This window comes from Monopterus albus, unplaced genomic scaffold (assembly GCF_001952655.1).
Source record: "Monopterus albus unplaced genomic scaffold, M_albus_1.0 scaffold24.1, whole genome shotgun sequence".
NCBI classification, from domain to species: domain Eukaryota; kingdom Metazoa; phylum Chordata; class Actinopteri; order Synbranchiformes; family Synbranchidae; genus Monopterus; species Monopterus albus.
The window spans coordinates 2,184,930-2,195,726 of NW_018127904.1; the positions used below are offsets into that span (position 1 = coordinate 2,184,930).

Here is a 10,797-nt window from a genome sequence, read left to right on the forward strand (position 1 = left end):
TTCCCTCTTTGCCATGAACCCCCAGTGTGTTGCTGGCAGCATCTGCACTGGAGTAGAGACCATGTAGACTCAGCCATGTGGTTGTTGGGTTGCAGATCTTTGTGCAACCCGTCAGGGTGGAATGATTTAGTTTTAGAGCCAAGAATGATTTTTACTTTCACAGTTATGTGATTGGAGGCATTAATCAAAGGAGGAAATGTGAACACAGGACTTGCCATGAATATTGAGCTGCAGTGCGGGGCTCCCTTTAGAACAGTACAAAACATTAATCAACAAAGGAATTTCATATTATTTTCAGAATCTATTGAAGAATTTTGAAAGATTTTTCTTAAGATTTAGCACCAGTTGTACATTAGCCTTACCTACATGTGTCTTAGTTTGAGGTGGCTTCAGTAATGTGATGATCACATACAGTATATGTGCACTAGCCTTGCTAGTGCTTTCACTCTATAGGAATGGCAATGGCGGTTCGTTGGTAGATCAGCCTGTTACTAGGTCAGCTGGTCTGCTCCAGACTCAGATATTTCAGGGACTTTTAGATGGATTCCATGAAGTTTTTTTTTACAGATCTACATAGTGCCCAAAGAATGATTCATAATAATGTAAGTGATTCCTTTTATCTCTAGTGCCACCAGGTCAAACACCAGGTCAAAGTTTTTACTTATCATTTAAAATATCTCAGCACCCACTTGATGGATTGGCACAAACATTGGTGGATACATGATTCCCTGGTGGTGACAGTAATGGTGACTCTTCTGACTTTTGTTTCTCAGTATTAGGTGCTTTGCCATAAAATTTGATAGAGGCATCCAAGCCCTCAGTTGTGCTATTTAGCACTAATTAGAAACATTACCATGGAAACATGCAAAACTAAGATGGTTGAGATGGTAAACTGTATATTTTCTCAATATCCACATGTTTGGCATTAGCATGCTGACAGTGGTGTTTAGCTTCGTTGTACCTATACAGTCTCTTGCGAAGATGCTAGCATGGGTGTAGATTTTGTTTTAGAAATCGTATCTCATCCTCCATGATCTGCTTTTTGTTGATGAAATTGCTTTAATTTCAAATCTGTTGTTAATAAGTGGGAGGTGCTAACTGAAAATCAAAGTACTGTTTGAACAAAAGAGCATTTGTGTCACTTTTTATCCCCTGCTTGAAAAACTTCTATTTAATACAGTCTGTTCTATTCATTACACTTGGAGATGATAACTCCAAAGGGACAACCATGATTAAATCTAAATCTCAGTCACGAAATTCATTTTCTGCATCTTTATTTACCACTTTCAATTGAATAGTAATTCACAATTCATAATGTAGGTGTTAGGACATGGACTTCTGCCAGTTCCCAGTGAAGAAACCTAGATTCTGTTCAATTTAACCCAAAGCAAAACTGCCAGTTGTAGAAGTGCAGGGTAAATATCTCTTGAAGTTGGGCTGGACTTGTAGCTGATGTTTACCTGTATTCGTGGGTGGCTGTGGCTTACGAGGTAGGGCAGTCGTCTTCTAACCAGCAAGTTGGTGGTTCGACTCCCGGTCTCCCCGCATGCCTAAGTGTCCCTGAGCAAGACACTGAACCCCAAATTGCTCCCGGTGGTTCGACTGGCGCCAGTGTGCGGCAGCCTCTCGTCATCTAAATATCTCTTGAAGTTGGGCTGGACTTGTAGCTGATGTTTACCTGTATTCAAATCTTTTCAGCACTCCCCACGTGTGAGCCCCTCACCCAGTTCAGCTGTTCCAATGGGCGATGTATCAGTGTGAAGTGGCACTGTGACTCAGGTACGAACAAGATCCTTTTGAAGATGCACAGTTGAAATTTGTACATCTTGATTCTAACATTACATTTATCAGCCATGACATTTTCACACGTTTGTGTGGTCACACCCGAGTGTCTCTGCACGTGTGCAGATGATGACTGTGGAGATGGCAGCGATGAAGTGGGATGCACCAAGTCCTGCTCCAACACCCAGTTCCAGTGCAACAGTGGGCGCTGCATCCCAGACCAATGGGCCTGTGACGGTGACAACGACTGTGGCGACTTCAGTGATGAGAACATAAACTGTAGAGGTGGATCAGCGTGTAAGAATGTTTGCATTACCTTTTTAAATGCTGGGGCGTATTGAGTCAGATAAAAAGTAGGTGGACTAATACATCCTCTCCAGCTTATTATGAGCCTCATTATTCTTCATATTTTACAACAAAATATTAGCTGTGTGAAGTCCACATATTTATAAATGACCCCATTATATATTTAGTCATTATGGGGATATGATCTAATTTCTTAAAATACCCACCTAGCAGAAGAACTCTCTGGCAGCACCTTTACAAATCTCTAGTTGCCCTTATATCTGTTTTAGTGTGCTAATGATTTTATTTGCAAATAAAAATTTAAATGTAGGTGTTGTGATTACAAGTTTAGCAATTAATCAGCTTGAGTTCAATAACTTTGTTTTCATTCTCACGTGCTACTGATCGTATCCAGTCTCTGTTTGTGGGAAATGTACCATCAGGAGCTGAGTCATTTAATCTAATTACCACAGAAACCCCATGCAAGCTCATGGAAAACTCACAGCTCACTTGCTTGTCACTACAATGTGTAGACTATTCATCAAACCATTTCCTGATGAGAACTGCAGGCTCCTCCACTCCCTCATGTCTGCTACTGCTTTTACCCCAGGGGACTGAATCTGTCTTAGCTTTGCATCAGCTGTTGAAATGTTCTTTGGGCTTGACTGTTAAGTCTTAAGCAAACAGTTCATCAGATTCAAAGCCATGATACGTCAAATTCACAATGCCGTGATTTAAATGAGTTTATATTGATGCTTATTTATAGTTGACTAAAACAATTAAGAATCATGATAAAACTGATCAAGTACCAGTCTGGTGTTACTCTAGTTCTTTTGGTGCAGAACTCTGAATGATTAAAATACACAGTTTTGCTCCTGTTTTGGAATATTAAATCAAAAGCAAAAGCCAAAAGAGAAAACATGTGTGATGTATTTTACACTGTCATTTTGCATTCTTTTTTTGGCTGCAGTGCGGCATATACAACCTAATGATGTAGTGGTACCAGTTACTTTTATTTGTAATGAACCCCCACTGGAGAAAGATTTAGTGAAGAGGGTCATTAAAAAAGACAGAAACATCTTAGAGACATAAAATGTAAATGCTTGAAGTGAAATAACTTCACTCTTTGGAACTCACTGACCTATTATAGCTGCCAAGAGCCCTGTTTGCAAACATAAATATTTGTAAACAGTAAAAGATGTCTTTTAAAATGATAGTTCAAGTCTTGTGCCTTGTGCCCATGACAGCGCACTATAGATCTGTGAAGCAGTAATTGTTGAATGACTTTTGTTTCAGTGCTGCCATCTGTGATTGAGTGCAGTGAGGAGGAGTTCCACTGTGTCACAGATGGAACCTGCATCCCCGAGCGCTGGAGGTGTGACGGCGACAAGGACTGTGAGGATGGCAGCGATGAGAAAGACTGTGAGGGCACTAAAAGGATGTGCGACCCCAAGGCCAAGTTTACCTGCAAAGATACAGGTAGTGAATACAGTACACTGCTAAAGAACACAGTGAGTCCCATGTCCTGGAAACAGGATGTGTTAAAGATGTTAAAATTGACTCTTAGTTTGTGCATTGCTTCTACATTGTCACTACTTTTTGGTTAATGAATAGTGGATGTTAATAGATATCAAACAGGGGTTTTAGATAAAGTCTGACATTCTTCAACACTGTCCCAGTGTTGATTTGTACACTTGATTGGTCAGCTGACAGTTTTGGTTGGTCTGTAGTAGAAAACTCTGATCCTGGGGCATCAAAACTAAATTCAACTTGCCTTTGAGTTCAGTAAATTAATCTCACATCACTCGCCTGAGACAGATGTTGTACTTTCATTACTGAACTGGCTGGCTGAATAATGTTGAGTGAGCATGACAGTGACAAGCAGCGACACACAGCAAGGGAGAAGGCCAGCAGCTGACTTGATTGACCGTTGTTTCACTTTGCACAGAGATGATGCCATTTTGCTAGTCTGTTCTATTATAGGAAATGAACAGTCATCCAAAACAATCATGTAGTTCACTTTTAAATTAAGCATGATGGTCTGGAGTTCGAACATTTAGTTCTAATGAACAGATGACAAAACATTTTCTAAATAAAAGGAATGTAGTTTAATCTGCTTGGACTTTACTTAACCTTCACAGAGAAACTCACAATAAACAAAATGCCAACAAACTAAACTAAAAGATCGCTTTCACTTTAGTGCTCCTTTCTTTAGAGGGGAAGAAAGTGTTTGTGCTTATCAGTTAGAAATAATGCTGCCAAATGTGTCTCTTTTCTTTCATAAAAGCTTAATACTCCGACAGGCTCTAGGGGCGTAACTACACTCCACCGTGGAGCAGCACAGTGAAGTTTGCATGTACATGCTCAGCCAATTAGAACAAACCATTTAAACAGCTCATGCACCCAAACCCAGCATCCACTTTATTTCAGCAACTGAAAGGAAAAGGTCAGAGAGAGGTTCAGTTGCTTTTTGTCTGTAGTTCTGTAGCTTTCTGCTCATCCCTTGGCGATATTATCAAGAACTGAAGCAACGCTGCATGGTAAAGGGCTGGTTAGACCACACAATTATTATTCACTCTTATTCTGCAGTGTCACACCCCTGTGCACTGGTGCGATTTGTTCTGTCCTCCCCAGAAGAATGGAGTGCCCTTTCTAGAAATATGATACTTCGACAAGGGTTTGTGAAAAGCCAGAAAAATGTGTGCTTGTGCTTTTTATGTTATTATTATAAGACCAAAGATGGAGAAATATGTTTAAAAAAGTTCTGAGCATCCCCCCCTACGGGATGTGTTTCTACATGGAGAGGTTAAAACACTAACAAAGATAGGAGTTTGCAAGATGGAGCACTCAGTGTAACAATACAGAAGAGCAGCCTTGGTGTCGTCACCCCCCCACAGAACTTTATGTTGGAACAGCTTCACAAAAACACAAGCAAACAATGGCTGAACACACCATAGATATTTATTTATTCAGCACTATGTTTAATAATAATGAAGCATTCAGGTTAAATGTACAGCAATGATTTGACATTTCCTCTGAGTGTACCCAGTGGATTTTCATTTGTTCTCAGTAAATTAAATTTCTTTTTTTAGATGTTGAGGTTGATATTCTATTGACATAGAACGTTAGGACGTGGAGGACAGAGATTTGAACAATTTGGTTGAAAAAGAATACATTTGCTACTGAAACTGATTTACCCAGTGACTGGTTGATGATAAGGTGGTTGTAATCTTTCTTATCTATGGTCATTTATAGCTGCTACTATCTTGACTAAGGCCCCTAGTTCCGCCTCAGCATTAAATACCACAGTTATGTATTATACTAAAAATGAAATCCAAACAGTTTAATCTGAGACTTTGCAAAATAAAAGATAATAAAGTTACGAATATAAAGAACGGCACTGTATTAGGCTTTAGTGTCTAGTATCACCCTTAATGGTGAGCACAGCTTTAAAAAACAACTAAGAATTTACTTATCTATTATTTAAAACTAAATCATCAGCTATGCGTAGAAGAGGGACCAACATAAAACATAAATAAAACGTTACCAGCATCTGTAGGAAATCCATCTGTGGATGTGCTGCACTTTTGTTGGATTAAAGATGAAATTTTTTAGATGTTTGAGCATTCCTATATTTGGAAAGAACATAAAAGATGTATTTCCTACTCAAAATAATAAGTGATGGTGATTATTAATAAGCCCGCTTAGAAGGACTTCATCCCTTTTGCTCCCCTCCCTGAATAAAATCATCCTCGGCCCTACAGATACGCATGCTCATAAAACTCATCACGTTGAAGTGATGGAATTGTCTTCCTGTGTCATTCAAGGTGAAATTGCCAGACTCAAGACTGGTTAATTGAATTATATAAATGATTAACCTCCTTGTCCGTGTGCATTATCACAAACACACACAGTTTGATTACACTATATTACTGGAACATTTCTCTGCCCCAATTTCTGTCTATATTATACGCATGGAAAAGTTTGTGCTCTCCAATATCACATAAGCTTTCGGTTACTTATTTGTGCGACTACAGTGGCATCACAAGCATAAGCATTTAGAACATGAAAACTCAGATGTGAAGCCAAACTCACACACGGACACACCTGAACACATCCACACAGGCTCTGCTGATCCTCCCATGTCAATCTGCACTGATCTGGCACTAAGCACAAACCAGTGGGTTCTCATGATCTAGCTAAGATGTAAAACCCGTAAACTGGAATATGCTGAGATCTAAGCTTCACTTGGGAGTGCACAGTATCTGTGTTGTTTTCTTCCTCACACCCCACGGTGGTTCCACCTACCTCTTTCTAAATGTTATGGCGAGGGAACTGCAAAGTACACTCGAGTACAGCAGTTATCAGCACACGAATGTTGATCTGTGGGAAAAAAGCTTGGTTTTTTGGGGTGGGAGTGGAGGTGGGGGGGCTATCTAACAGTTTTTCTAATGCAGTTATTCTAATGTCTAATGCAAAAATGCAAGCACTGAATTATATGAATGCTTTCTACAGTGAGATTACATAGTGTGTCCGAAGTGCGGTAAAACTTGGAATTGTTCAATCCTAAATTTAAAGCATTTTTTAGAGTCTTCCTCTCTCCACATCACGCTCTCTACAGGCAAGTGCATCACAAAGAGCTGGGTGTGCGATGGGGACATTGACTGTGAGGACCGGTCGGATGAAGAGTCTTGTGAGTCTGCTCTCTGTAAGCCGCCCAAGTACCCTTGTGCCAATGACACGTCGGTCTGCCTCACACCTGATAAGATCTGTAATGGCAAAGTGGACTGCACTGACCGCTCAGATGAAGGACCCATCTGTGGTAATCTTTGACCTGTCTGTGCATGTCATATTGTTTTTGTGTGTTTTTGTTTCATCACCCAGCAAGATGTCCAGTGATACTCTACTCCTGAATAGGTTACACTAGATGGCCAACTGTTTGCGTACAGAACACTGCACACATGATTGCAGATAATCTCATTCCACAACAGTGGACATTAATGCGCTGCTATAAGAGGTATCACTCTTCAGAGAAAGTTTTTACACAGGATTTTGGAGGCTGAGCATTTACCGAGCTCCCGGTCAGCGTTCCAGTTCATTTCAAATATGTCTGATGGACGAGTGATCAGGGTTATTTGCAGGCGCTTCTCACCAAGCTTGAAAAGCACATTTCTACTTGTACCTGGCTTTGTGCACTCCTTCCAACCATCAACCATCCATTTTACAGTAAGCTGTTAAGCCGGATTGGGTCATGGTGGTGGCAGGCTAAGGAAGATAGTGTATAGTATGTATGTGCCTCTGTTTTGTGCACTGTCATGAACAAGAAAGACCATTTTCAAACTGTTGCCACAAACCTGGAAGCACTGCATTGTCAAAATATACTTGTATGTTGTAGCATTAAAGATTATCCTTAATTAGAACTAAGGGAACTTTGAAAAGCAGCCCCTGATCAAAGGTACACAAAGGTATGTGGGCAGTTTATCGAACACTCATCCACTAGGTGTTTGAAAGGCTGTGAAATGTTTCTGTAGTAGCTGAATTGTGTTATAAGAGATTCCAACAGTGACAAGTTACATGGCATGCAACACCAAATGCTCAGTCCTCAGGTTTGACTAAATATACTTCTGTCTGAATGTCTGAGTACTGAGGATAGTGATAAACAGACAAGTAAAATTTTGAGATGTTTCAGAGGTTTATATGGATTTTATTGATGTTTTAAGCTGTCAGCAGCTAACTTGTCACCACTGGAATCTATTGTTACCGAAATTCAATCTGACCAAAGCTGCTCTTCTTCATGAGGAACTTTTTTATAGTCACCTTTCATGCCTACAAGGCTGTGAGTGTTTGATACTCCCAAAGATGTACTTTGGGTGAGGAATCGCTTTTAAGAGAATGGACCAAGAAAACCTGTCAAAAAATAATGACTTCCATGGACAGTTAAGCATTTTGGGTTTTGTAAAGCTCCAACAGCATGTCCTTTCAGTCACTTCTTGGAGGAATAAAAACACTGTGGCACATGCTTAATGGAAAATAAAACAAAGAAATATGTGACAAATAAATCAACCACATTTATGTTGCAAATGAAAACTGCAGCACCTTCTTTTGTGCAACTTTTTATTTCCACATAACACTTTATTCTTCATAATTTACATTTTATCAGCTTAGAGTTCCAAAATAATTAACTGGAAATGTTGAGGCACTGTCACATCCACCACGTTAGCTGCTGAGGCACCACAAAGCAGTTGTAAGCCAACTCCAGCTTTTTTTTTCATATCATATCATGGGATGTCAAGGAACACCTCTCTGTGGAGTCATGCTATATCCTCTCCTCCACATGCAGCAGCTCAGAGCCTGAGGAACCGATATGTGTTGCATCAGTGACCAAAGAGACAGAACATGCAGAACTACTCTTCCTTCCCCATGATGGCAAATGTGGAACTGTTTGTCCAGCAGCCTTTAGAGGAAAGAAATGGGTCTCCTGTGACTAGCCCCAGCTATCTAATCTCTTCAAGCCAACGGTGTAAACATGGATGTTCATTTGCTAGAGCTTTACTAGATATTCAAGCCTTGCAGGAAAGTCCCTGCAGGACCCTTGAGTGTCTGTGTTATTGTACCTGGCAAGATGGTCTCTGCCTCCTCATAGACAATTAGTTTGTGTTCAGAACCTTGAGAGTCTGATTGATTTGCACCAGCTCAGCAGGATGCGCACCCCCTGTCGACAGCTGTGACCGTATAGTCCATTCTCCCCACTGAGAGAGTGCAGTGCTGTTCTTGCCCTCACAAGATGATCTTAATCTTGATGGAAAAAGGAGACCGGTTTCCCTTTCACCAGTATTCCTTTCCACCTTGACCTGGCAGCATCAAAGAAGAACCAAATGTGTAGAGTGGAAAAATGTAATTTCCTAAAAATTATATGACTTTTGAAAAGAACAGTGCATTATGTTGTTATTATTATTATTTATTTATTTATTCTGTTTTGTTTTTGAAGCAGTAATAGAAATAAAATCCCTTCACCCTCAGGTGAAAACATGCAATGTGCTGCGTGAAGGCTTGTGAACACAGTGCTTCTACTTGTCTTTTGATCTCTAGCTGGGAGTGAAATGTTATCCTTGAGACATTATGTTCAAAGATAAAACCATGTGGATTCATGCAGTTGTTAGCAATTAGTGGGGTCTGTCAGATGGCCACTTACTCTCTTACAGAGCTACCGCAACACATTTTTCAAAAGTTCTTTTAAATCTCACCTTCTCTTCCAGTATTTGTAACGTTTCTAAGAACCTCTCGTTTCTCTTCACTCCAGATTTGTGTCTTGTAGCCAGAGGGGGTTGCAGTCACCAGTGCACTGTGGCGCCAGGGAAAGGGGTTGTGTGTTCTTGTCCCCCGGGGCTTCACCTTGACTCCAGCAACAAGACTTGTGAGATGGTGGACTATTGCAGCCATCACCTAAAGTGCAGCCAGGTGTGTGAGCAGTACAAGACCACGGTGAAGTGCTCGTGTTATCCAGGATGGATGCTAGACCCAGACGGAGACAGCTGTCACAGCACTGGTAACAGACCCTAGCTTCTTAATGTTTGTATTAGTGACGCTGCTGGTTGATATGATGCTGTTCAGCTGTGGACCTGTGTCTGCAGTAATACTAAATTTGATTCTAGGTCATACTACTGCCCCTACCTTAATTTGTTTTCTTCTGATTTGGAATCATTGCTCTAAGACTGTTCTTGCACTGTTGATGTCTTTAATAAAAATATGTTTTAAGTGTTATTTCAAATCCATATTCCAATTCAGAAGCTTCATGCCATAGACAAGTGAAACCAAAAAGGAAGGCAAAAATTAAACTACAGAAGGTTCTTGCATTAGTGTGTCTCAGTGCTGAAAAACTGCAGAGGTGGTCGGAAGAATAGTAGTAGAAGATTTAGAGTACTGTCAGGTCAGATTCAATCAGTTTCACATGAGGCATGTGAGCGATGAGTCCTGTCTGTTTCTATCTGTAAGGATGCTGAGTAAATGAAATGTGTTGTCCCTTCTCAAACCACCGGAGTTTTGTTATTTCATTCAGCTGTGCAGAAACTCACCTCGGGCCTAATCCTATACAAATATAAATGGTTCATCAGTGTAGTATCACATTATAAATTCAAACTTTCCGCTCTTCTGATTGCTGTTATTGAATGATCTATTTCACGAGACTGCTTCAAATACAATCGCTACACGCACATGCTTGTCACATTTAGATTTATAGACCTCATTTTCATTACTTGCTTCTCTATTTCACTCGAAGATTGATGGTAGTCGCAGGTCTAATCTTACATTAACGCAGGACGAGAATGTACAATTTTCTCTGGAAGCCTAGCAGAATTGCACAGCTTCATCATAAATCAAATTTAGCATACAAACGCAAACAATCAAGTTTCATCTTGAGAGAGGTGTTATTGGATTCTTTGTGAAGTCCCAGACACACATTTTCTCCTACTTTTCCTTTGCACATCTGAGTAATTAAATATTTGTTAGGAAAACCTGCAAGTAAAAATCTTCTCTCCAGTAGCATCGTAGCTAGTTTGGTTACAGCACTAAAATGTGTCATTGAGGCAAGGACACTGGTTTAATTGCATTTGTGTGCAAACAGTTCTGTTCCCTAAAGTATTATTTAATCTAGAGTGCTGCGAAGATAAGGCTCGCAAAAAGCCCATTTTTGCAAGACTGCGTTTGTGTAGTGTGTGTGTGTGTGTGGGGGGG

General features: G+C 40.3%; 1 protein-coding gene across 1 annotated transcript in view; it reads left to right on the top strand.

Annotated features, from left to right (window-relative positions):
• Positions 1 to 10,797, top strand: part of LOC109957083 (low-density lipoprotein receptor-related protein 1B-like) — a 258,584-nt gene that overhangs the window by 140,842 nt on the left and 106,945 nt on the right. The window contains 5 exon segments of the mRNA XM_020594679.1: positions 1,699 to 1,779; positions 1,909 to 2,079; positions 3,364 to 3,546; positions 6,689 to 6,889; positions 9,368 to 9,613. Coding sequence (XP_020450335.1) covers positions 1,699 to 1,779; positions 1,909 to 2,079; positions 3,364 to 3,546; positions 6,689 to 6,889; positions 9,368 to 9,613 — 882 coding nt within the window.